Genomic DNA, 27,135 nt, shown 5'->3' with positions numbered 1-27,135 from the left:
AAATTAGTAACATAGCATCACTAGGTCTCCTTACGCCGCCAACCCTTCCCTTCTCATATCTGCCACTGGCACACCATGGACTTTCTGTAAAACAACTCTCACTCTACCCACTACCTTCGCCTTTCAAGCAGTACTACCTACCAATGGAACCTAGCTTCCTGCACCATACTTCACCCACAACTATCCCGTCTATCATGAGGTCGGGCGTTAGGAAGAACGTCTGATTACACTAAAACTGTAATATAGTCAACCCTCTTCATTCATTGGTCTGCTAATTTCTCATTCACGTTTTTATTCAGCTCAATATACCAAACAGGCGGGGGCAGAGGGTCCGCCCACTTCAACAAACGCCTAACTTCACTGTAATTGACTGCAATCTGCCCTTACACGAGGAGCACATTCACACAGAAAAGTAGTCCCCTTCTGTATCTGGGACCACCTCGGCAATTAATGGTTTTTGAGACCAACATATATATATATATTTTTTTTACTTTTACCATTTTTTTTCTTCCACAAGCCAAGCCATATCAGCTTCCCCAACAATATATTTAAAAAAAATGTATGACAAAGCAAGCATTGACATGGCCAGGGTGATGAAAGCCATTACCACAACTACTGCCTTTTCTTCGGACCCCAACCCCACACCGTCCCTTCGTGACCTTGTCTGAGCGCCTTCCTGCTTAGCCCACTGGCCACGCACCGGCGCCACCACAGAATGTACCTAGCGAAGCAAAACCCGGACAGATGTCCGATTCCCCTGCCAAGGGGCCTTCCGACAGCGGCTTGAAACCTGTGCAGCGTCACTAGTGCTTCCAAGAGCAGCGCCTGACTGCTACATCAGTTTCCTCTCTTCTAGCAGGACGTGTACCAAAACAGACATTAAAGAAACGTAAGAGGCGGTGAGAAGCCAGACGCACTGGAGCTCTGGGGTTTGTCCGATGTCTGCCACTTCACATCACCCTCTGCACCAGATACGAACAGTGCAGAGCGCCGGGGGCTCTCGTCCCGGCGCCGACAACTGACCGTTTCACTATATGAACGACAACTAAACGGCGACACTGCAGCGTGGGGCAGTGTTGGTGTTCCCACTAATTAAAAGGCGCCCCCTTAAAATATCTCATGAAAAATACACAATATTACGAGAAAACTCAAAATAAATAAGGATTCGAGTTCAACAATGGTTTTCGAAGTAGCCTACACAATTGCCTCTATAGACGCCAGGTTGCGTCGCTGCTTTAATAAGGAGAGAGAGAGACTGGAGTTCGAAAAGGCTGCTGTGCCTCTACCCGCTGTGAAGCGCCCAATGCCACATGCAAGCGCTAGCGTGACAAATTTACATCTTAAACTTGCAACATACAAATGACTTGGCTGCAAAAATTCTCCAAACCAAGCAACCATGCAACATAGTCATCCTTTTCATGCGATCCCCCTTTTCAGCAGGTAGAAGCCATAGGAGCCACCCCGCCCCCTCGCTGCTGCTTCCTACAGCATCCAGTACCAACAGTGATATCGTAGAAACAACGGTTGTTTATCCGTGCTTTCACCTCTGTCCTCTAGAATCCCTTTAAAGCACAAAGGAGTCTAGCCCTCCTGAGTTTGCCGTTTAAACTCTAAGCGGAAATGGACAACAGCAAACGCATCGCTTCAAAAGCAGGTCTCAGTTAACGCAAAGGCTGGGGTCGTTACCGTAGGTGCAGTTACAGCACAGCCTCAGGACCAGCAGGATCTCCATCTCAGGCTCCCTCTCAGGCGCGAGCTCTCTGCGCTCCGTCCATTGCACGCGCCGCGCTCCGAGCAGCCCCGGCGCACAATGGAGGGAGGAGGGGGGAGGCAGGGAGGGAGCGACGGGCGCCGCATCTCAAAGAGGGGATTCGGTGTCAGTGTTTCTTCAGCAGGAGCACAAAGATCCGTGTCTTAAGGTGCCACAATCAATAACCGTCTGCACCACCGGCCCGGGCAGCGCTCGAGGACGGCAGGCAAGAGAGGGGAAGGGCAGAGCGGCAAACAAGGGGCGCGAGACTCGGATCCGAGAATAAAACACAAGAAAGAGGGGTGAAGAGGGTAACGAGGGAGTGAGGCAGTGAGAGGAGCTTAAACGGAGAGGCGGACAGAGTACAACCAACAAAAAGGGGCAGAGAGGGAGTAAGTGGAGAGGAGCTGAGAGAAAATGAGGTAGTTCCAGTAGATTAGGTGAAGAGGTGAGAAGAGGTGAGTGTGTGGAGAAAAGGTGAGAGAGTGGGGGGAAAAGTGAGTGTTGAAATGGTGAAACTAGGGCTAGAAAAGTGGGATCAAAAGATAAAGGAAGAAAGAGGACGACAGCAACAGAACGAGAAGGAGTTAAAGAAGAAACAAAGGGACAGAAAGAAGTTGAAAGGAGAAAACATGATGAAAAAAATAGAAAGGTAGGGAAATTGTGATACAGGTATGTGAAGTGAGGGAATGTATGAGAGAGACCAAAAAGAAGGAGAAGAGCAAGGTAAACTAGAGAATAAAAATGAGAAAGTGCCAGAGCGCAGATAGCAAAGCATCATGAACGTATATGACACATAAGGACGGTGACAAATGGAGAGGAGTAAAATATACGAAGACAGTTTGAAATACGTTGAAAAGAAGAGAAGAAACTATAAGACCACGAGAAAGCAGCAAAGACGAGTAGGTAGAGAAGCAACACAAGATGACAAATTAGGGACAGTTTTAGAATTTTTGGCGCCCTTGGCAGAAAGAAAATGTGAGGTCTATCTAATCTGTATACAATGTGATATCACAGGAAATTACCTTACAGGAAATGTAATCAATTAACTGTTAGTCCTCTGGCTTAGTTTAAGGGACTTTGCAGGAGGCATCTTTCAAGACGTGGATAGCAATAAAACAATACAAGCATGACAAATGCTAATAAATTAGGTACCTATATTTTAACATTCTTTTAAGTGGAAATACATTGTATTAGTCATAGTGGATGAAATAGTTTGGCCTAAGTCTATCTAAAATGTATAATTTTAAACAAATATTAACAAATTACCAGATTAGTGCAACATTTATGTATATATGTGATATTTATAAAGCACAAAACTAGACAAAATGCAGCAGAGAGGTGTAAAGGGTTAAAAGCAGATTCACAGACAACCTTTGATAGGAGCCATAGCTGGTTTGTGGAGTGGTAGGCATCATGATGTTGAGGTCTTCAAAGAGTTAAGTGTTCAGCGGTTTTCCTAGACTGGAGCTGGGTTGGGGCTGTCCTGAATATGGGTATGTTGCTCGAGATCCTTGGGGCATATTTGAGGAAGGCCTTTAGCCTTGTTTTTTTTTTTTTTTTTTTTTGCACTTCTTCATCTTCCGACTGAAGGTGTCTTCGGTGCGGGTGTGGGGAGAGACACTGAAGATGGCAAGGTTGCCATCCAAGTGGTCAGGGATGTCAATCATATGTATATGGCTTTTCTATAGCACAAACCTAACAAAAAGGCAGTGGGTCGCTGTACACGGTCAAAGACAAGCATAAAGTTAAGCAGCGATAAGACGGTAGCTGGTGTGTGAACTGTTAATGCATTGTGAGGGCATTGTAGAGAATGCAGCTGGTTTTCAAGGTGGTAAGGGCTGGCAAGGGGAGCCTGTGGAGCTCCATCAGGGAGAGGTGATGTGATCATACTTCTTCATGCCCTAATGAGGTTTGCTGCAGCATGTAGGATGTCCTGAAAGGGGGGGAGAGGGGCAGGGCAGTGTGGATTCAAATTCCAAGATGGTTTCTCAGATACCCAGTCCAAAATGAGGTGTGTGGCACAGACAATTTTTGAGCACAAATGATATGAAGGCAAACAAAGCAGTACATAACAGCTTGACCTCTATTGAAAGCTTTAAACAAGCCACTGAATAATACCGCAAACTACTACAATGCAATGAAATAGGCTAAAAGGGTTTAATGATGTGCCGTAAGCCATGGCTAAAAGTCCCCTATCAACGTCCTCTGCAATCTTTAAACGTTTTTATGCTAATTATTAGAATACCCGTATGTGGTTCCAGAGTGCATTTCTTTTTGTAAATTATCATGATGCACATTCAATTAACAGTTTTGGGATCTATCTCTTTTCACCTGTAAAGTGTGATTTTCCAAATTCTGCAGCACAAGACCAAATGCAGTTAAATGATGCAGGAAGCCTGGCTCACTAACAGGATAATTTCCTTGAGACTGGTAGTGCTGGACTATAGTTACCAGGTCACAGGGTGGGAGACCAGGCCTCTAGGGTTGCAACTGGTCAGGATTTTACCGACATGGCCTACACTTTCATTTCTAAACCAGAAGAAACATTGGATAAAAGAAACAGAAGCTGGTTATTTTCCATGCTTTCTATAGCAGGACCAAGTCTGATTTGCACATGGTTGGTCCACGTATGTAGCACACCAGCCAAAACAAAAGCCATACTGCTTACTTCAATAATTATCAGGGGCCGAAATTAATTCAAGCACTCTACCATTCTTCTTTTTAGGGTCAAGCGTGCAAGGGCTCTAGCCTGCTCTAATTCCTTTGTGGGCTTTTAACAACACCCACCACATACAGTTTAGTTGGTTCATGGGCTTGCCTTTTAAAAATTGCTTTATTTTATTTGTGAAAGTCATGCATATTTTATGCCTTTTCTGGTGGTTAGCCCTACTCGAGCGCACCGGGCAACTACTGAAAGCATACGAGGCTCCATCTTTTCAGTATGGTTTCTGGACTACTTTTTCTTTTTATTTCCTATGCAGCGTGATTTCGCGGCACATTTGCCAATACGTTTGACTGTGAGCAAACTTCAGTTTCATTTTGTGTGCTCTTTCACGCTCATGGCGTGGCACTTTAAATTGGCTCGCTTATGTAAAACTGTATTTTCATTTTCATTTCATGTCGCAATAAAAGTCTGGTTAGGACTTTACAACGCTAATAGCTCTAAGTCAAGGAAATGCGAGACCCATTGAATTGCAAATGCTTGTTCTTCTTCTTAATGGTCCTGCTTAAAACTTGCAGAGCTTGACCAGGTCTGTGAGGCCAGAGGGAAGGCTTCCACTTTGGTGGGTGCTTGCTCATTTAGTGCTTTTTCATGCTCAGTTTTTACATTGCTCCTTTTTAGCACCTCTAAATGTAAACAAATAAGCACATAAATTGACCGGTGTAGGTCACCTACTGTGCTACAAGTAATTCCTTTCAATTACCACATTAACAAGTGCTGGTTCGTCGCATCTCTGCACAGTGGTTGTTCCCAGAGTCATGGATGGGACATCTTTCTGGGCTGGACTGTTCCTGGCTTCCCAGCTGGCCTGTTTACTTTAGACCCGCTACTGATTACCCTGCTTGTTTGCATCAGTCCCGCATTGAGCAAAACAATTGGAAATATGGAGCTCTGCAGGAACTCACAGCAGGACAAACATCTAAAATGAGGGTCAATCCAGCACTCTGCCACTCTACTTCACTGGGCCTCACAGCACTGGACCTTGGTTGTGAGGTCCATGGGAAGGGGGTCCTTTCCTGGGCCTCACAGAGCTGGATCATAGCTGCAAGGCCCAGGAGACAGGGACAGAAATGTAGCGATGGTGCCATGGGCCTTGGAGAAAGCAAGGTAAATGGTCCACTCTAGTACTCTCCTCCCCAACCATCCACCCCCACCATTCAACCCATTCCCCCCCTCCCGTCCACCAGCTAGATGTAAATTACACCCATAATGTTTGTAAACTGGACCAATAACTCCCCTGGGTTCCAGTGCCACTTCATCTTTAGGTCTCATAGTGGCAGACCAGAGCTCTGAGGCCCAAGAGTGGGAAGCCACTGGTGCATCAGTGGTGCATTGGACCCTGGTGCAAGGAAACGAGGTAAATTGGCCTGGATCACTAACATACAATAAAAAACAGCCATCATTTGCGTGCAATGGGCCATAACCCCATACAATCACAGTGGAACTGCACTTGCCACACTATTAGTAGCTACACCCCTCAGAGGGGCCTCGCAGCCATGGTCCAGTGTTGTGAGACAGGCATCGCCGTGGCCTCACAGTGCTGGAACATAGCTGCGAGGCCCATGGAAGAGAGGCAAGTAAAACAGAAATGGTGCCATGGACCTTGGTGCAAAGTAAAACCATCTCCTAACCTTCATCTACTGGTTCACAGAAAAGTACCACCATAACTTGGATACACTGAGCATCTAAAATCCCTGGGTCCAGTGGCACTGCACCAGCTACAGTACTTATAGCTATGCCCCTGACATGAACCCAGACACACAGCCATGGTACAGCATTGTGTACCATGACCCCCCACGTACTGGGCCTCGCAGTCATGGTGTAGCAATGCAAGTACAGAAGAGGAGGCCTACCTCCAATAGGCTTCACAGCACTGGATCATGACCCAGGAGAGGGGCAAGTCTGCCCCTACTCCTTGCAATGCTACACTATAGCTATGAGGCTTAGGGTAGTGGCCCCTAATCCCTCAGTCCGCACAACCATGGACTGGTGCTGCAAGGCGTGGGCAGCCTAGTGTAGGGGAACCCTCTTACTTGGGCCTTACAGCACTGGTCTTGCACTGCAAGTCTAGAAGAGGGGTGTCCTCTCCACTCGGCCCCACCATGATTCAGAGGTGCAAGGCCCTAGGAAAAGGGGAATTTTACCTGGACTTCGCAAGTATGATCTGGTGCTGCTGGCTCATGGGAGGAGGCACCACTCTCCTGAGCTTCACAGCCACGCCAATGCTGAAAGACCTCTAAGGAGGTCACTGCCCTGGGACTTGCAGCCATTGTCTAGCGCTGCAAGGCCCAGGCGACATGAGTTCCCTTTGCTGGGCCTCACAGATATGACCAGCGCTATGAGGTTAGGGGAGAGGGATTCCCTTCCCATGGGCCTCACAGCCATCGTCTAGCACTGAGAGGCTCAAATAAGGTGGGCAAATTTCCATTATCTCCTCACAGGGCACTTTGTTCCTGTGGGGAGACACTGCACATGCAGGGACATCAGGCTATGTTTGCTGGGGAGTCAGAGGTCTCTGATTCATATAGTGCATTTTTGGAGTTTCATTCTAAATCCTCCTCCTCGAACGAAGACCATCTTAAAAGATAGCTTGTTTAAAGATAGTTTATAGAGTGTGAATAGCAGTCCTACTATATTTTTATTCAAATCCTTTTAATTTCTCCTGGAGTGAGCCTTAGTGCTCGCCTTTGTAAATTTTGAGACATGAGTTTTAAAAATGAACAAACGTGTTATCCAAATCAAATAAAATAGTAGCAAGCTTTGAAACAGCAGTGGGAAATATCAAAATCTAATACAAATACTGCCAAGTAACTACCCTTGCCACAGCACCTGGTTCATCAGTGGGTACTCTTTAGCCACAGAACTAGAATATTTGACATCTAATCTCAGGTTTACCATTTCATGTAATTATGATTGAAACAAACACAGAGGTAAGAGGACAGAGATGAAAATGGAGAGCAGGGGGTTTGGAACAGGGAAATGCAGGGAAGAAACGCATGAAACGAATGCACATGTGAACAGCTGAGGCTCCTACCTTGCATGGTGACCGATGTTGGCTGCTCCTTTGAATCCTTAGGTCCTTTTACTTTTAGTTCCTAAAAAGAAAAAAAAAAAACTATAATTTCCAATAGGGTGAAGACGTTAGTGCTCACCATCCCTAGGTGACAGTAAGGGAGCAGCGCAGGGGGTTGCTGGTGAAAGGGCTTTACATGTTCATTTCAACAAGAAGATTGATTCTGGGGCACTGGCCGATGCAGAGCAGTGGGGGAAGGGATCATGGAAGTTTGATTTAAAAACGCTTGGTAACCATTCTCGACCACAAATATAAATACATGTATTTGCATCTCATCAGCCGCGGTCCAAAGCACTAACTGCAGAAGACTTACATTTAGTACAGGAAGATGATACTATCTTGCCCAATAGCACACACAGTGTCAGGGGGTGTGCGGTGACACACAGCTAGAAGCGCAAACTTTGATATGTGCCTCTTGGATCTCTTCAGGTCCTCCCAGGGATGACGATTCCACCATCCTAAGGAGTGTCCTTCCAATAATTCTCTCCTGCACTTATCGATGGGCATTAGTGCACGCTTGCCTCCTCCTCAGGGGACCTCACTCACCTTAGAAAGCTGCTTGAACTGGTCGTTGGACTGACATTTCTCTGCGGTCTCCAGAGCCACTTTATAGTTATCCACGAAGGCTTTGTATACGCTGAGTTGGCTAGCCTGCAGGAGAGAGATAACAGGCCACTGCTTATTATTCCATCACTCAAGGACCAGGACATGCCACGGCGCGTGCAGCAACACTCCCTTCCCCCATCAGCCAATCCCATGCATGCCTCAGAGCCCTGCAGGGTCCATGGAAACACAGAAGCAAAGATTACACACACTGGTTGGTCTAAACTGCCGTCCTCATCGTAATCGGAGGTGATGCAAGGACGACGAACAGCGGGGTTAAACATTCTTTGCCACCCAAAAACTTTAGAAAAAGAAGAAAAGTTAGGAGATAACAATTTTTCATCCTGAGTCTCCTACTCCCAGTTTTGGCTACACACAGAGGCTTCACAGCAAGCCCCATCCCTCCTATACCTATTTGATCTGGGCAGAGACTTCTGTTCCAGCAGGTGCTAGGATTGAACGGATCCACATCGTACTACTGTGCCCAAAGGTGCTGATAGATTTGGCTCACGTGGTACGCCTATCCCCGCAGATGCTTCAAAGTTTGGGCCCACAAGGCACTTATATCTCCACAGATGTTGGGGAGATATTGTGGCCATCATACACGCCTGTCCCTAGAGGTGGTAAGGCAGCAGATGCTGGCAAAGAATGCACCTAAAATGCATTTCTGCCACCCCACCCCCACGCATGACAGGACAGATTGTGGCCACAAAACGCTTCTGTCCCTGCAGATGCTGGTTCAGAATTGCTGGGACAGAATAGACCAACAACGCAATTCCGTCCCCACTAATGTAGGAGCCCATTGCGGTCAACAATGCACCTCTCTTCGTGAAACTGCACAGTAAATTGTGGACCCAGCACAGTGCTGTCCTCTTAGGTGCTGGAAACGACTAGACTCCCCATGCATTTCTGTACCTTCAGGTGGTTGGACAGTCTGTGGGACTTGGACACAGAAAAAGACAATGACAGAGAGAGTGGAGAACGAGAAACAGCAAAACAGATACAAAAACACCGGGATAAAGACAAAAGATAATACAGTGAAATACAGAAGAATAAGGAGAGACAGAATAAGAGAGGAAGAGACAGTCACAGAAATACAGAGGAAGACAGGCAGGTGCTATAAAGAGCATAAAACAGAAATACAAGAGGGAGAACAACACAGAAAGCTAGAGACAGGCTGAAAGAGAAATACTGGAAGAGAGAAACGAGAAGAAGTAGACAGGGTGAGAGGCAGCAAAAGAAAAATAACGAATGGCAGGGATAAACAGGAATGGAGAGTGAATTAAAGAGATGGGAGAGCTAAAAGAGAGCGCTAGTGAGAGAGGAAACTGAGGAGTAGGGAGCCAGAAAAAGACACTGAAGGGGGAAAGGCAAGGACAGGACGATGTAAGCTATTGCAAGACATCCAGTTACATACTTCCGCTGATAATTCTGCTTTGTGGAATGTGTGTTTCCACTTGTGCATTAAAACTTGTCGCAGATGTTACTTTCTGAGCCTTCGCAGTTCTTTGATTCGTTCCTGTATGTCACCACTTTCCTCGCGCCCAGTGACGCTGGCGAAAGCTGCCTGTGCACTCAGGGCACTGGCCGAGCAGTCCTAGCCCCACCCCGAGCATCTATGAAGAAAGCAAGTGCTACCTCCATGACTGTCCCTGCAGGCGTAGAAGGGCTGCCCCCTCCACACAGGATGACAGGAGTAGAGAGTGCTGTAAGGTGCATGGAATGTAGGGATGGAATGCTTCCTGGCATCTTATACGGCAGCGCTCTAGTGGTTCAGGCACCATAGCACAATTACTATTTCAGGATGACTGCAGCGCGGACACACAGCAAGCGTGCTGAAGGCGCACCCAAGGCAAGCCCGTCCGCGCCCGTCCGCGTCCTGACCATGGCCAGTGGCAGCCATTAAGATGGGAAACACACAGAGATGAGTCCCTCATTTCCTACACCTCAAATGACCTACTGTGCCCCCTAACTAAGCAAGTACAATAACCCTAAGCTCCTTGACATGAAGAGCCCTGTTTGCTGCCACTTTTGCAAATCGCCTCTCCACCCTCTAAACCTTACAGCCAGCAATATAAGGGAGCAAGGGGTCACCTTAAGAATTTAAAAGCATCACTTCATCAACCCCTTCAGTGTGCCTGACTGCCAATGGCTGTCACGTGCACAACCTCCCTTGTGTGTCTGGCGGCCGTCACCAGGGAGGGCTTAAAATAATTCTCCGGTGCTTTACTTCTTGGGGGGAGACGTGGTATCTCTTGTGTGTCTCGCTCCCCCCCACCCATCTGCAACATTAGCATGTCACGAGGCGTGCTGATGTCACTGTTTTCCCTACCTGAGAATTGGAGGAGCTGGTGAGCATCCTCTCCCCACTCCAGTGGGGAAAAAGGGCCAAAACGGCCTCCCTAGATACAATGGAGGCATCCATGGTAAGGTAAGAGTCTCCCCTTCCCATCGATGCCTTCCTGGCTCGTTTCCTGGCAGTAGATGGCAGCTGTGCTGCAATCAACAGCCAGGAAATGGCCCTAGGCACCAGGGATCATGCTATGGGGTAGGGACCCACCGCCACAGTGGCATTATTTTAAAAAAGAAATACTAGTTTTCCCCAGGGATGGAGATTGTTCCCCCCCCAGAGGGTGAAAACCCCCCCCCCCAAAAGTATATAAACCCACAATGAAACTGATGGGGATCAATCCCCTATAGGTGCATAATGTTTTTTTTATACATGTGTGGTTTCCGTAGGGGTTGCGATCTGCCCCTAGGGAAACCACATATGTTTTTTTTTTAAAAGTGCTATCTATCTATCTATCTATCTATCTATCTATCTATCTATCTATCTATCTATCTATCTATCTAGCTAGCTATCTAGCTATCTAGCTATATAGAGAGAGAGACACTATGTATAGAGAAATAAATCTGTCTCCTCTCTTTCTGTGTGTATATATTCTATATATATATATATTCACTGAAAAAAACAAAAGGTTACAGGGATGTTATAGCCGGGTTCTAAATGTACTCGCACAAAACCATAGAAATTCAGCAGTTAGAATTAGAGGTCTTTGAAGTAACTATAACTTGCGCCCTTCAGGTAACTATAAATCACGCCCGCCATGCACAGGTTTTTCTTCAAAAATTTGACTGCTAATGTTTAATTTATACTTTTAAGGATGTTATAGAAGTTCTCATTACTGCTGTAATATCTGGGGTAATTAGCAGTGAATGGCGAGGGCGCGAGTTATAGTTACTTAAAAACTCTTATTATTACTGATGAATTTCTATGGTTTAGTACGAGTAAATTCAGAACCTAACTATACCATCCCTGTAATCTTTGTTTTTTTCAACAAAAGTTATATTTTTTTTAACCTAAAGTAATTTTAATTACATTATGTTAATCCAACCACCACCGTGCATGGCCTCTGGCCAGGCCCTGTGGGCAACCCCTAAAACAACCGCAACCCGCGTTGCAGAGGCTGGCCGCAGGGTCTGACCTGTGGCCACGCCCTGTAGCCAATGCCTATAACCACCCTACCCTGCATGGCCAGGGTTGGCTGCAGGGCCTGGCCTGCAGCCAGTCCCTGATTTCAACCCCTATGACAACCCAACCCGCACGGCTCCCTCTCCCCAGGACGATCTCGGCCCTGGGGACCCATCACCTGGGGCGCGCAGCTAATGATTACATTTTTGGGGGGTGACGGGAGGGGGGCGCATGGCCCCCCCTCCCCAGGCTGATCTTGGCCCCAGGGACCCCCATTCCCAGGGTGTTGCATAATTATTATTTTTGGTCTTTGCCCTGGAGACTTCATCCTCCCTGAGCCCAGCCATGTGACCTGGGTGCCCCTCCGCGCACCCAGCCCCAATGTTGGGGACTGTGGCGACAAGCCTGAAGGCCCCCACGGTCCACCTCTTGTGGGAGTCAGAATTGCTGTCACAGAGAGGAGGCTGCTAAAGCTGAGAGCAATTGTTACCTCTGTCTCCTCTGCAGGCAGGGATACACAGGAAACCTCTGCTCGCAGTGAAGGAGAGCTGTTTGGCAGGTGAGCACCCTGGGGGGTCTGTGTAGGGTGATGGTCCCCGGGGCCATGTGCGAGTCCTCAAGGGGGGCTGTGTGGTCCCCTCCAACTAAAATAGCCCTGGGGAGGTGGTGGTCCCCAGGGCTGTGGGGGTCCGAAACTGACCCCATTATCCTGGGACCGCAGGGAGGTTGCTCGGCCCCCGCATTCAAATAAAAACAATCCCCCTGGAAGTGGCGCTCCCCAGGGCTGTCTAGGGGCCGCACCCAACGCACCACATTCTTTTAGTGCCCCAGGGAGGAGATGGTTCCCAGGGCTGCGGCCCCTCCCGCATCACATTTATTTAGTGGCCTGGGGAGGTGCCGGTTCCCAGAGCTGAAGGGGGGCGGGGTCGGGTGGCCTCCCCGCATATATAAATAAATGCCCCCAGGACCTGGCTCTTCCGGTGGCTCTATAGAATACAAGCATAGAAGCGCATGCGTTTTTTTTTTGCGTTTTTTTCGTATCTGTGAATCCACTGTGAAATCACAGCAAAAATTTAGAAAAAAATGCTTTTAAGCTCTAAGGAACACCAGAGCTAAGGGATCAGGGTGACTACAGTAACCAGTGGAGTATCGCTTTTATCTGGACAAGTTTTGGAATGCTGAGTGGTAGGACGTTTGTGGATCCTTGCATATTCCTGTAGTTAATGTCACAGAAATGCAAGGAAAATAGTATTATTCAATGTTTCACCTTTTCAGGGTATTCTGGTAAGAGAACATTGAGGGATCCACACAAGTGACATCTCCCTGGATTCCCCTTGATATCTACTTTTCAAAGATGTCTTGGTTTGATTGGTTTTCCTGCATGGTTGCAGTTTCGAGGACTAATTAGCACACCCACCATTGTTATCATTATCACCACAATGTGTTTTGCGCACCATTTTTCTGGGGAGAATTAGGAGAACACTAGGTGGTAGGAAATTTCTGACTGCTTTCAGATTCCAGAATTTGCCATCACAGAAATGTGAGGAAAATGTGTTTTTTTTTTAGTCTAAGTTTGAGGTTTGCAAGGGATTCTGGGTACAAAAAATTGTGGTGAGAGCCATGCAACTCAGGCCACCCTGGATACCCCTAGGTGTCTAGTTTAAAAAAATGTACAAATTAGCTAGGTTTCCCTTGGTTTCAGCTGAGTTAGGGCCCAAAATCTCGAGCTAACCACATTGAGGAAAAATGGCCAGTTTTCAGTGGAAAAATATGCTGCATCCATGCTGCGTTTTGGGCCATTTCCTGTCACAGGCACTAGGCCTACCCACACAACTGAGATACCATTTTTAATCGCGAGACTTGTAGGAACATAGAATAGTATAATATTTGTAATTACCTATTGTATTTAGCTGCATTTGTGCCTTTCAAAAGGCAGCAAGTGTGTAAGAAAGATGACGTTTTGAAAAATACCCTCCAAATCATACGCTAGTATGGATACTCACAAATTTAGAGATATAGTAATGACCACTGCTCCTAAACTCTATATCTTGTGCCGATTTCAGAAATACATAGGCTTCCATGATAATCATTTTTCACTTTGTCTATTTCACTATAAGAATTGGTCTATACTCGGTATTCAATGAAAAACCATAGTACGGTGCAGCTCAGTTGTTGGCTCTGGGTACCTTGGGTTCTTGGAGAACCTGCAAATCCCATACATCTCTGCAATCCCAAGGGTGTAGCAGATGTAATAGCATATTGCTTTTGTCAATCGATCATCGTGCCAAAAACTTACAGATGAAAATATTGTCACAAATGCCCGTTGTTTTCCTACTCATTTTCAACATTTCTTTATTTCAACTGTTCTTTTCCTTGCCAAAACCTTGAAGGATCTACACATATGACCCCTTGCTGAATTTGGAATGTTGTCTATTTTTCAGAAATCTATAGCTTTTCTGGATCACCCATGGGTTTTACACTGGTTTCCACCACAAACTGGAAGTAGGTTGAGATCACAAAACATAGGGAAAATAGGCTACCTCTTAGAAAAATGCCAAAACTGCAGTGATACAAAAAAATGTTTTTTTGATTCAGCTCTGCGTGTAATCACTGGGAAGATTGTGGCTTTAGTACAGTGAACTATTCATGGATGCCATTTTTAGGGAAAATAACAGGCACTTAACTGGAGCACTTTTTACCTATTTTTCTCCCAAAAATTTCTCAAGCCCCTTCTGGGAAATCCACAAATCCTGGGTACCTTTACAATCCCCAGGATATTGGAAAAAAGGATGTAAATTTGGCGTGGATATCTTGTGTGGGAAAAAGATCATTGAACCCTAAGCACAAACTACCCCAAATAGCCAAAAAAGGGCCCAGCACTGGGGGTAAAAAGGTCCGGCAGCTAAGGGTCCACTCCCTACCTAAGTATGCTTTAGATATATACAACTTGATTGAGGAAGACGAACTTGAGGCCTTCTTCATGACAGAACCCTGGCTAAACGAGGACTCATGTCTGACCTACAACTAGCACTGCCCCTAGATCACTCCTCCATACACATAGATCGAACTGGCAGGAGAGGAGGCGGAGTGGCAATTGCGTTAAAATAAATCACTTAAATGCACCACCTTCCAGGTGGAGGACCAGGCTGATGCGGAAATCATCATTTCAAGTTAAGCCTGATGCTCCTGTACAGGAGTCCTACTATACCACCCTCTGGGCTAAAACAGAGCTTTTATTAACTGGATCCCCAAGCTTTGAGCCATATAATCATCCACTATGCCAATTTTACTATCCAACCAGACAACCCTATGGACAAAGTAGCAGCACAACTGACCCAGATGGTGGCTGATGCAGATCTCACTACGACTAATTGGACTATGCATAAAGCAGGTCATATTATTGATGCTATTTTTACTAATATCTCTTTGCACCTAGATAGGCCAAAGGAAGTTACACGGTCTAATCACTTTGTCTTACCTTTTTCCTGGTCTTGGTCTCCCACCAAACATTCAGGAAGATTGGGGCTTATCACCACTAATCGTGCCTGGAGCAAAGTCAATATTCCTCTACTGAAGAAGGCACTAGACCAACATTAACAGGACACGCGATGTCTGACGAAAGCAGGCCAACAACTGGCTTTTAGAAGCTGCATCCACAGTCACTCCTATAGCCACCAATAGGACACCCAGAGCCAGCCCTTTGGCTCCATGATTCACAAGGGAACTAGTGGAGGAGAGGAAACTATGTAAATCACTTGAACACGCATGACATAAATAATATAATGCCTCCAGTAAAACTCAGTACAAAAATGCCCTTAGTACATACGACATAAACCTAAATCTGGTAGGCCGTCCATTCTATACTAACAAGATCAATAAAGCTACTGACAATGCAAAATAAGTGTTTAAAATCGTAACCAACTTTACAGACCCAAATGCACTGCATCCCCATTGAAGCCACTGCCACCCTATGCTCCCAATTAAGACCTTTCTTTGAAGTAACAATTCAGAAAATTCAGGACAAACTTGTGGAAGCACAAGCCAGTGTACCTGCTAATATCGTCTTCCACCCTATGCCACAGGCTAAACTTAAGCGGTTCTCCCGCCCAATCCATTGAGGATGTGGAGCCCGAGAGCCAAAAGTTGATCTGTGTCGCCCCTGGACCCCCTAATGTCATAAGCCTCATAGTGGATTGCCTTCGATCCCTACTCCATGAGGTCTTCACCTCCCCTTTTCAATCAGGGATAGTGCCCCCTGCTGAGCCCCACCCTTCTTAATATTTATTTGATGCTGTCAGCATATCTTATAGACTCCTTTGGCATCTATGTCTTCTTTTACGCTGACGACACACAGCTGTTGCTGACCTACAACAACGAGCCAGAAAAAATAACTAATTTTGCAGCTTGCGTGTCAACTGTGATAGGATGGCTGAAGGCTAACTCCCTCCAATGCAAATGCGACAAAACCAAGGTCCTTGTATTTGGCAATAACCCCCTACCCAGATGGTCAGGTGCCTGGCCGCCCAACTGTACAGCACCCCCCCCCACCCCGCCCCCCCCACACACACACCAAATGGGCTAGGACCCAAGAAGTTCTTAGACACAGCAACTTATTCCTCAAGCCAAAGATCTCTGCTGTAATCACTACCTCTTGCTGGATTGTCAGGATGCTAAGGAAATTCCTAAAACTCCTGCCCTGGGAAGACCAGAAGACTGTGGTACGGGCTTTGATCCCAAGACACGACTATGATAATATTTTGTACTTAGGCATACCAGAAAACCTCATCCAGAAACTTCAAAGGGTACAGAACATGGCCATCCGCCTTCTGTTTAACCTGCCTGAAAACACCTCGATATCCCACTATCGAAGCCAGCTACACTGGCTTCCAGTCAAGAAGAGCAACCTTTTTAAAGCACTGACTGTGGTACGCACAGCCCTGTACAGAACTGGTCCTAAACACTTTCAGGACAAATTGATCCCCTATTGTCCTAAAAACCATTAAGGTCTCAATCAGCCCACATGCTATGTATTCCCTTTACCAGAAGAAATAAATGGGGCCACTCTGCCTGCTCAGTACTAGCAGATAGATAAATATCGGAATTAACTCCAAGTAGCCCTTAGAAGCCTCCCCGACATGATGACCTTTCATAAACAACTGAAAACCCCTCTTTTCAAGGACTAACCTGGCTCCCGCTCCCTTCTGCATTGGGCCTAGCGCTGGACACACAAGCAGTAGCCATGTGCTCCCCAAATCCAAATATTCATTCATCCATTAATTCAAAAGCTTTTCGGGCAGAATTAAGACAAAGGTTACTCTCCAGGAGAGCCACGAAAATCACCACCTGCTGGTGTTGTTAACACAAAGACAATACGCTTACAGGGTACTGCTTGTGGGTTCTGAGAGAGGAAAACACCCTCTTGTACATACAGTCCTTCCCATATTTTTGACCTGTTTAACTCATGCTAAAGCCATTAAAAATGAAGTTTTGTGTGAAATCCCTTCAAAAGACCCCTTCTGAGCCACTTTCATTCTTATTGCTTTTCTTTTTTCTCCTTGTTCACACTCTAGTGAACAAAAGCTGTCTGAATTCTGGCTTAAAGGCTTTTGAAAAGGTCTAAGCTTGAAGCCCTGCCTGGGACCCTGCTCAGACCGCATTTGAGGGAGGGTGTGGAGCAGAAATGGTGACTGGGCAGGATGAGGCTACTGCACCTCAATTTCAGGGGTTGAGGTTGTTTGCTATTGCTGCCCCAGGGCCCATTCTCACAGAAATGGGAACAATGTGTAAAGTAAAACCTCTTCTGCACTTGTCTCTCAGGGCTGTGATGGGGAGCAGCCTTGACGTTTTTCAACCATTTCACCACTCAACAAGCAATCCGCAAACACAGTCTCAATGTCCAACCCAGTACTTGTCTTTTCAAGAAAGGAAGAACTTTATCACACAGTTCTACCAAATACTACACAATCCAAATAGTCACACAAGTCAGTGTGCCAGTGATATTTTTCCACAAGACATTACACACTCCTCACTCTCTCTGCTGTTCCCTTCTGGGTGGCCCTCAGATCTCAGTTCCCTCCCCTTCAACAAGTGAGGATATAGCTTGAATCAAGCCCACGTGCAGTATGCACACTCATTCTTGTCTTATCACCCTGGTAACAGGTAGCACATTTGAGTGCTCGGTCGCCTCTGGCTGCAGCAGTGAACCTGAAGCATCTTGTCTGCTAGAGCTGCAGTGAGTTAAAAGTTCATTGGGTCATGTCTAACCATGAGCCTGCTAAGCTTCAGTCCATGGAGCCTGCAGCACCAGTGCAGATGCAGACCCGGCTGCAGCAGTCTGTGGAAGGCGCAGTAATGCGGCCCTGCCTGGGTCAAGGACAGATGTAGACCGGGTCGGGCTGAAGATGGTCATAGAAGTTGATGTCCTGAACAGACCTGATGTAGGTGCAGCCAATGTCTAAATTTGTCCCGGCAGCTTAGCTCCCAGCCAACGACAACCAAGCAGTTGCAGACTTCATCTGTTTCTATGTCACGCATGTAGTTGCAGTCCCCGTCATGGGCACACGATAGTCACTGCACTGTGGTTTTCATCTGGAACTGGGCTTAGAGACAAGGAGGCCACAAGTCTTACCTTGTTTACTCTTCAGCAGTCTATCTCTGGATGTCCTACAGTAACTGGGGGACAAGTTGGTCCTCTCTCCACCTGCAAGGTAAACTCCTTCATTCTCTTAGCAGACAAGCTTCTAGTTGAAAATACATCGCTCCTCCAGTAGAAAGTATAGATTTTAGGTGGTGTCCCCTCTCTGTGAAAGACTGGCTGTCAGCTAGGCACCAGTTCTTCTTGCAGAGGAGTCCTTTGAGGACCATAAGGAGAAATCCCTTCCATTGTGATAATCAATGTGAAACTGGATCAAAGTGAGGTAAACTGTGTCTCACTTTTATATGCAAATGTTTGAGGGTGTGCATCCACTGAAACTGCAGAATGAGTTAGAAGTGGTTCTTCTTTCAAGTGTCCTCCTCAGCCTGCTAGAATAGAGTGATATGTCACACAGCTGGTAGAACTGAGGCTGTGTCCAACCTGGAGCACACACTACAGAGTCACAAAGGGGGTGTGGGGTTTCTCTATTTGGCTGTCATCAGCCCAAACTAAAGAGTATTCAAATAAAGACCGACAAAGGGATGGGTCTCATCTAAAAGCTTCTGCACTTCTAAAAACAGAGATTGCAGTCCCGCCCTCCAGCCCTACCGTCCACCAAACAGCTGTGCTTAGGAAGACTGATCAGCAGCTCCTTGCTAGCAAAAGGCCTCGTGGATTTTATAATGGTAGCCCTGTCCCATCTTCTTCACTTTAATATGTGGATCTCCTGCCCCAGCTACAAGAATGCAGGAAATACACTTCCACTATCTGGAAATATAGTTCTCTCTCTCCATTATGCACTATACCAGGACAAAGGCATCTAAAGAGATCCCAAATGACTCCATTATTCATGCATACTCATGCACACAACTTATCACCGGACATATTTTACACACTAGACATGCGCACACACACACACACACACACACACACACACACGCAGGGGATGCCAGTGCAAGGTTATGGGCAGACACATAATAGGGGACTTTAAGAAAGTGGGCCACTTAGCAGCCACAACTACAGCAGAGCACGTTAAGGGAGACTGAGTGCTCGCAACATTTTTTTTTAAGTTATGAGAAGCTGTATGATGGCTGGCTTCACACACCCGTACTCCCAGAGCATACCGTTAAGTGTACAAAGCTCACTCTATTCACTGTGACTTTCTGAACCCTACTTCATCTTGTTTTGGCATTTCTGCACCCTAACACTCTGAAAGAACCGTAGGACAATATTTTAGAGGTATGTAAAATAAACCTACACCTCCACGCTGGGTATCTCTCATCCACAGACTCTGGGTGAATGCAGAGTAAGAAGGACCTGAATCCATACTTGGGATAACTTCTTCATCAGATATTGTTTCCATATCCTCAAACAGTTGCACAGGGCTCAAGTGGTCTAATCAATTAAATGGTGGATAGGGGGCGTGTCCAAGATAGCGACGCGAGAGGACGCTCAGTAGAGAGCTCCGCGCACGGCCCAAAACAGATCCTGAAAAGCATCCGTTCCCTGGACACCCGACTCAATCCAAGGTTTATCGGGTGCGCAGAGAAGCAATATACTCCAACGAACCTACCAACGACTGCGCGCGTCATTACTGGCGCGATCAGAGCTGGGCCTGAGTCAGCTGCAGAGTCGCGGCCGTGCTGGGCCCCACTGAGGACCGACGCATCCAGACTGCTGGATCCGGAGCTGACAACACGCGAAAGTGGAAGGCGCCCGAGGTGAGAGGCTGGCGAGAGTGTCGAGCCGACAGTGCAGGCCAGCGCCGCTGACGTCGTGACGTTTAGCCGAAGCGGGCCACCGGGCCCAGAGAGATCACGGAGGTGCCGCGGGGTGGCGGGCGGAGTGGGTGCCGGGCCGAGACGCAACCCAACGACGCTAAGACTAGCGGGGACATGGTGGCAGACTGCTGGATTCGGCAGTGCCAAGAAACCCCGAGCTGCGAAGGCATGGCCGCGAGCGTCCTCAGCAATAAACAAAACGCAGAACCAGGACGTGGACAATAATAACACTGGGACCTACCTGTAGCGCGGGCCGGGCCACGAGAAACGGAAGACGCGGTGCGCCTTCCCAATACGCACAGGACAGGTGCACACACACCACAGCATGTGAATCAATGGTCGCGCACCCGGCTTGGGACCCTTGAAGTGACCTCCCTGGATCTCGTGTGACGGGAGCCCGGCCAGAGCACAAAGCCCGAGCCGCCCTAGCCTCGCGGTGCCAGTTGGGTGCTCCCCCTTCTGCAACCACCCGCTTCAAAAGGCATAATTGGTGATCCCACTCGGGCCCCCCTATGGAAGACTCTGCGTGGATACTTAATTAAAGGCAATTACCCACAAGAGCCAACGCACCCAGGGCTAATATAAACTGAGACGCCCGAGTCGTTTTGGACTGCTCACTCGACGACCCGAGATAAACTCACAGGGCACACACGACACAAAGTAAGGTATACACTTAACTCTACAATTAATGCACAACGTGCCTAAAACGAACACAACAATGGTGAAACCAAAACCCCTGAGGGGCCAACTCGAAGTCAGACCCACAGTTCCATTACTAGAAACAGACACAGAACTCAACTCAAATACCCTGCGCCAAGTGACAGAGACATTAGCCCACTCCACACAAATTGAGAAAGTGCTGAAGGCGGTACTTGACACCAGAACATCATTAGAGGGCAAAATATATACAGTGGTGGCTGAAGTCAACATCCTTCGTATGGAACATCAGAACTAGCAGATAGGGTCACTACAGCTGCAACAACCCTCGTAACGTCTCAACCAGAAATCGAAGACATGAAACTCCATCTCCAACACCAGGAATCAGAAATACTACGGCTGCACAAGCGTGCTGATGAAGCAGAAGGTTGTTCATGCCGCAATAATGTGAGATTCCTAGGGTTCCCTGAATGGATCGAACTTCCAATCGCAGAATAATTTCTAGAATGCTGGCTCAAAGAAACCATATCAACACAAGAGATCTCGCCTTTCCTATCGGTGGAATGCGCACATCGAATACCGGGAGGCCCCCTTGCCCAGGAGCCCCCCTCGCCCACTAATAGTGAGATTCCTAAACTACTGGGACAGAGATCAGGTACTGAAGGGCTTCTGTACATCTGGCCCAATAGACATTGAAAATGCAAAAATCCCGGCTTACCCAGACTACACAGCCGAAGTTCGACGCAAATGCGCCACCTTCTACACAGCAAAACAAGTACTGCGAGACAAAAAATATTCATACTCCTTAATGTACCCGGCCAGATTACGCATGGTGGATGGTGACAGATCTCACATATTCCCAACTTCAGAAGACGCATGGACCTGGATACACGCAAAGGGACTGGCAGACCCTACTGTGGAAACTTAAGAACAAAAGGAATGGTTGACCCGACAGCCACGCCGAAAGAAAAGATCAAAGCCCAGAACTGAGTCATGCCCAACTAAGTCACAGACAGCGGACGAACAAGCTCAAGCCTTAAAAGTAGTAAACAACCCAATCAAGACACCAACAACTCTGACTCTGACTCAGCGAGTAGTCAGCATGGCCCATTCACATCACCACTAACCTCCGGCCCAACATTTACCCCACGATCGGCAGACGACCTCTAAAAATAATACGCGAGTGCTACAACCACATAAACTCACGTGTCTGCACCAATGTAAAAGCTTAACAAGTGTCGCACAAGACCAGCCAGCCCAAGGATAGTGGTGATTGAGTTTGTTCAATCATAGACCCCTACGGGATACAAACAGAGGACACATTAATATACAACCCACTGCAACATGAGAGTAAAGGCTCTAAAAGGCGCAACATAGAATCCAAGATGGGAAACGACCATATCCGTACAGGCCGGAACACAGGAGCTATACTGGACTACACACCTAACACCCCCCTTAACCCAATCGGGTTACCGAATGGACCTAGATGAAACCAATGCAGGAATCTGTCTCGTATGTTGGGCGCCTGGATTCAAGAAAGGGAACTACATGATGTTTGGAGATGCTTACATCCCATAGATAAAGAATACTCCTTCTACTCACCGGTACACCACCTCCACACACGGATAGACCTGCTCTGCCATGCTAACACACATGATACACAGCGCATCTTACATGGCAAAAACCCTATCGGACCATAGTCCTTTAATCGCAACACTAAAATGGGGCCAACATGCATCCCCACATGGCGCCTGCAAACCACCCTATTACGAGATCCCCCATTCCGGGATAAACTAGCAGAAGAAATAAAGTTCTACTTTGCAATAAACACCAAGACGACTACATCACGCGCGATAGAATGGGATGGACACAAAGTAGTCATGAGAGGCATGTGTATGACAATGGCAGGGGGGGGGTTAGACGGGCATTAACCACAGAGCTACACGATAACGAAGGGAAAATATGAAATAAGGAATGCGATTTGGCCTTGGGTAAAATCAACAGCGACAAACTAAATAATCTTAAAAAACAATGGAGCGTAATTGAGACCCGCCTGCGAATATTCGATTATCAACACTATACAGTGCTCTTACATGCTGAAGGCGACCGCTCCAGTAGAATGCTAGCATGGTTAGCAAAAGGGACGCAAACGGGTCACCCCCATAAACGCCATTAAACAAGACACAGGCACGATAGTAAACACACAGCTAGAGATTAACGATGCCTTTAAATAATAGTACAGCACACTATACAAGGCTGAACCCCCCATACCCATCAAAACTGGCAGAGTTTTTTCGAAATGCCCCGTTGACACGACTACACGCAGAACAACTAGCGGACCTAGACAAGCCTATAGAAAGGGAGGAGATACTACAGGCAATAAAGCAGCTCGTCCACAATAAAACCCCTGGGACAGACGGACTACCAATTGAATACTACCAGACTTTCACGTCACAGACATTCGCGCCATACCAAACAATGCTACAAGAGACATACGAAACAGGACAACTCACAGACTCACAACGCGAAGCGACAATCGTACTCCTACATAAAAAAGGCCGCGACCCTCTAGACGTCCGCTCTTACCGACCCTTATCGCTATTAAATTCAGACTACAAATTACTAGGGAAAAGTACTAGCAAACCGCCTCCTACCATTGATGACTACCCTGATACACCCAGACCAACCCGGTTTTATACCCGGATGTAATACTTTTGTCAATATCAGGAATTTACTACACCTAATGGCCGAGACTCCCGAAGCGGGCCACTCTCGTGTAGCGGTCTCGCTAGATGTCGAGAAAGCTTTCGACACGCTGGGTTGGCCCTTCCTGATGGCAACTTTTTAGAAAATGGGATTCGGCACAGGATTCATGCACTGGATATCCATATTATACACTAGCCCCCAAGCACGGGTCAAGACTGGTGCCATCATCTCAGAGAAATTCAAAATTGGTAGAGGCATACGCCAGGGTTGTCCACTGTCAACACTATTGTTTACATTAGCAATAGAACCCGTAGCAGCGAGATTGCGCAACGAAGCAATAAGATGGGGTATCCCAGACGGAGAGAAATTCTGCATAGTCTCCTTATACGCAGACGATGCATTAATATACCTACGCAACAAAACCAAATCCCTACCGAACATGCTACATCTGCTTAATACTTATGGGGCCTTATCTGGCTTACGTGTCAACTGGGCCAAATCATGCATATTCCCCATGCAGTCACTTCCAGAACCACGAGACGATACTGTAACCGGCAATGACCTAAAATGGGAATACACAACTTTTAAATATCTAGGTGTCCACATTTACCACAGCGCCTCCGATCTAAAAGAAGGTAACTTAGACAGAGCAATCAGATCAATAAAGGGATCCTTACCTTTCTGGTGTTCCCTACCTCTCTCACCCATGGGCAGAGTAGCCTTGACTAAAATGATTGTGCTTCCCCGATTACTGTACTACTTCGCTGCACTACCACTCACACTGCCAAAAACCCTCTTCACACAATTAACCAAGCTACTGACTGAACTGATATGTGCCAACGGACGCAGGAGAGTGGCCATGACTAAGATCTGTCTCCCAGTGGAGAAAGGGGGCATGGGAGCCCCACAGCTTGAACTCTATTATGCAGCAGCACAACTACAGTGGATTATGGCCTGGTTACAGGATCCCTTAAGCCCAGAAAGTCACGAAGTGGAGACGTGCCTGTGGCGCGCAAACATGCTAGGTTGGCTCATGAGACACGAGTTCCCCTCACCTCATAGTAACGTTCTGGTAACAGTGGCCGACCGTATCTGGCGCCGCTACGTATCAAGGGGTGCCCACATGCCACCATGTTCACCCAAGATTCCACTACTAGCTACACCAGGAATAGATAAATTACAAGGTAGACCGGGCCTCACTTTATGGACCACAAAAGGTATACAACTGGTTGGCGACCTGTTCGCAGACGGCCACTTTATCTCCTGTGCGATGCTAGCAGAAACATACACCTTAGGACTGGGCGGGTTCATCTTGCACGGGGCACTAAAGTGCCTAATACGCAAAACATGGGGCTGCGGAAACTCAGAACCACCAACATCACCCACTCAACACAAATTATTGACGGGCGCTGGCACACTAAAAAGCATCTCCTGGATATACAACACACTACAGGCCTGTCCAGAAGAAGCACAATCACAAGCTAAGGCCAGATCGGATAAGTCCTTACAAACACCCCTCACAGCGCAAGACTGGTCCATGGCCCTCGCAACCACACGAGAAATATTGCGCAATGCCCGCTTCAGATACACCCAACTTAATTACACAGACATACTTAACCCCAACCCGCATAAAACGCATGTTCCCACAAGCTACATCTGAATGCCCAAGGTGCGGAAAAACAGAGGCAGACTTTTACCACATAACCTGGAACTGCCCATCGCTACTCCGAGTGTGGCATGACGCCACAAAACAGATCGCCACATGGTCAAGATTGCCACTGACCCCCACACCTGAATCCTGTATACTAGGAATACGCCATAGGCGCAATAGACAAACAAAAACACAGATGCACGGATTTAGCGTTTGTCGCGCTTAAGCGGCTCATCGCAACACAATGGAAGTCACCTGGTGCCCCAGACATGCACAGATGGACCAAAGACCTGACACACTGGACTAATGTGGAGATACAAGTGCTACGCACACTCCGAGACATCGGGATCGAGGTCAAGGGCGCAGACATATGGGACACTTTCCTATATCAGTTACAGGAAAAAGACGTTACACGCCCACCTTAGACCACCGACACAACACTAACACAAGAAGATAGGTGAGCTAGACACCACGTCTGGGAAACTCCTCCCTTTCCACTTACCGCCCCCTCCAAAGAGCAAAGACGAGACCACGTGAACCCCCCCACTGCTTCCCCCGCGCCCCTGCGCGTCTTCTTTCTCCCCTGACCTCCAAAAGCGAGACTCCAAGATTTCCTATAGAGCAACCCCCAATAGCATCGACCTCTCCTCTAATATCCCTTTATTCAACCCCCACCCATCCCTTTCCCCCCTTTACTACAGTTTTCTATCTCTCCCATACGAAATTACGATAAATTATGTTAACTGTGGTATGCACAAAAACGCATAAAATATAATATTGTAAAGTAACAAGAAATGTAACTTTCAGGTGAAGTAACCTGTAACATAGACCGACAAAATATTGAGATCACTGTAAAATAATCCAAAACTTTAATAAACAGATTTAAAAAAATAAATAAAAAAAAGGGTGGATATATATTGGAGCCACTATTGAGAGCCTGATAGGTGAAAGCCATTATCTTAGTTACGGTGAGCGCACATGATTGGTTACAAACTCTAATCTTTATGTTTTGAAAAGTCTGCAGGAAAGGTTTTAGGGTTTTATAAGCATACTTCGTTTATGACAGGAGCCTGAAAATTAGTTTAGAATAATGCAAAAGGCACATCGTTTATTTAACGTTATTAATATGGACCAGAGTTAAAACGAACAGTAAGCAGTTTGTGCCAAGGCATGGATGGATTGCAACAAGGTTACGCGGAGTGGAGCACTCAGTTGTTTTATTTTTGGATGAAGTGAGAATGTGGTTTACATGTATGAAGAACTGTCTTTTGAAAAAATAGTTTGAAGCAACATTGGTGTGGGAAAGGTCAGATTTTTGGATTTGCTGCCACGGCATAGAAGGCCTCATTGCCTGGCGCATCAGTGGCTGCCTTGGTAGAGGACTTGAGAATTCACTGCCTGCACCAGAAAGCACTTTTAGTAGTATGCACAAGGTCACGCTCATCTAATCAGACATTATTATTGTTTGGCTCAGACAACCCCATTTTCTCTTGCGGAGACTGGCCGGCAGCCTGACCACTGGGGACAGCTGCCATGTTGGACGGCCCGCCTGAGACACCAGACAGGAGGCCAATAGATGGGGACCGGTGCTGGGTGCGCTGTCGTCGAGGCAGGATACACCTGTACCAGAGGTGACCTTGTACATCCTGACACTAGCGTGGGAATAATCTGAATAGGGACCGGTGCAACATTCTGTGGCGCAGAAGGAGGCTGGAGTGAATACCTGACAAGCAGCATGATGCTCATTGAATTAGGCACCTGAAGGGTTTTCAGTGAGTTGGTTGTACTACTAATAAATCTTGCAATAGTAACGCTTAAAAATGGCAAAAGTGCGATATGAACCTTAATGTAAAAATAAGCTATTATTCACAACTCTCAGTAGCCATCACTTTCCCTGGTTAATAGCCATCACTCCTGCCTACTGAACTCCAAGACCCGCTTTCGTTTGATACATATAATGTTTTTTTTACAACAAGGATTACCTAGGACACATCCTGTGTTTTATTTTCTCTAGGTAGAAGCAAAGATCAGCATTCGCGTGACCGGATTTCTTCTAACTACTCTGGTGGTACTGATGCAGGCA

General features: G+C 46.9%; 1 protein-coding gene across 5 annotated transcripts in view; it reads right to left on the bottom strand.

Moving 5' to 3' along the window:
* ABR (ABR activator of RhoGEF and GTPase) overlaps window positions 1-27,135 on the bottom strand; it is an 826,710-nt gene that overhangs the window by 257,177 nt on the left and 542,398 nt on the right. For 4 of the 5 annotated variants that reach the window (XM_069226275.1, XM_069226276.1, XM_069226277.1 and 1 more), the window contains 2 exons: window positions 8,095-8,199; window positions 7,510-7,570 (listed from right to left, as the gene is read on the bottom strand). In XM_069226275.1, coding sequence (XP_069082376.1) covers window positions 7,510-7,570; window positions 8,095-8,199 — 166 coding nt within the window. Of the gene's footprint in view, window positions 1-1,686; window positions 1,798-7,509; window positions 7,571-8,094; window positions 8,200-27,135 lie in introns of those variants that run through there. The other variant, XM_069226279.1, reaches the window with a different exon arrangement.

The sequence above is a fragment of the Pleurodeles waltl genome, chromosome 3_1 (genome assembly GCF_031143425.1).
Source record: "Pleurodeles waltl isolate 20211129_DDA chromosome 3_1, aPleWal1.hap1.20221129, whole genome shotgun sequence".
Lineage (NCBI taxonomy): Eukaryota > Metazoa > Chordata > Amphibia > Caudata > Salamandridae > Pleurodeles > Pleurodeles waltl.
Note: the sequence above shows the minus strand (reverse complement) of the source record. Positions and strands in the feature narration are given on the sequence as shown.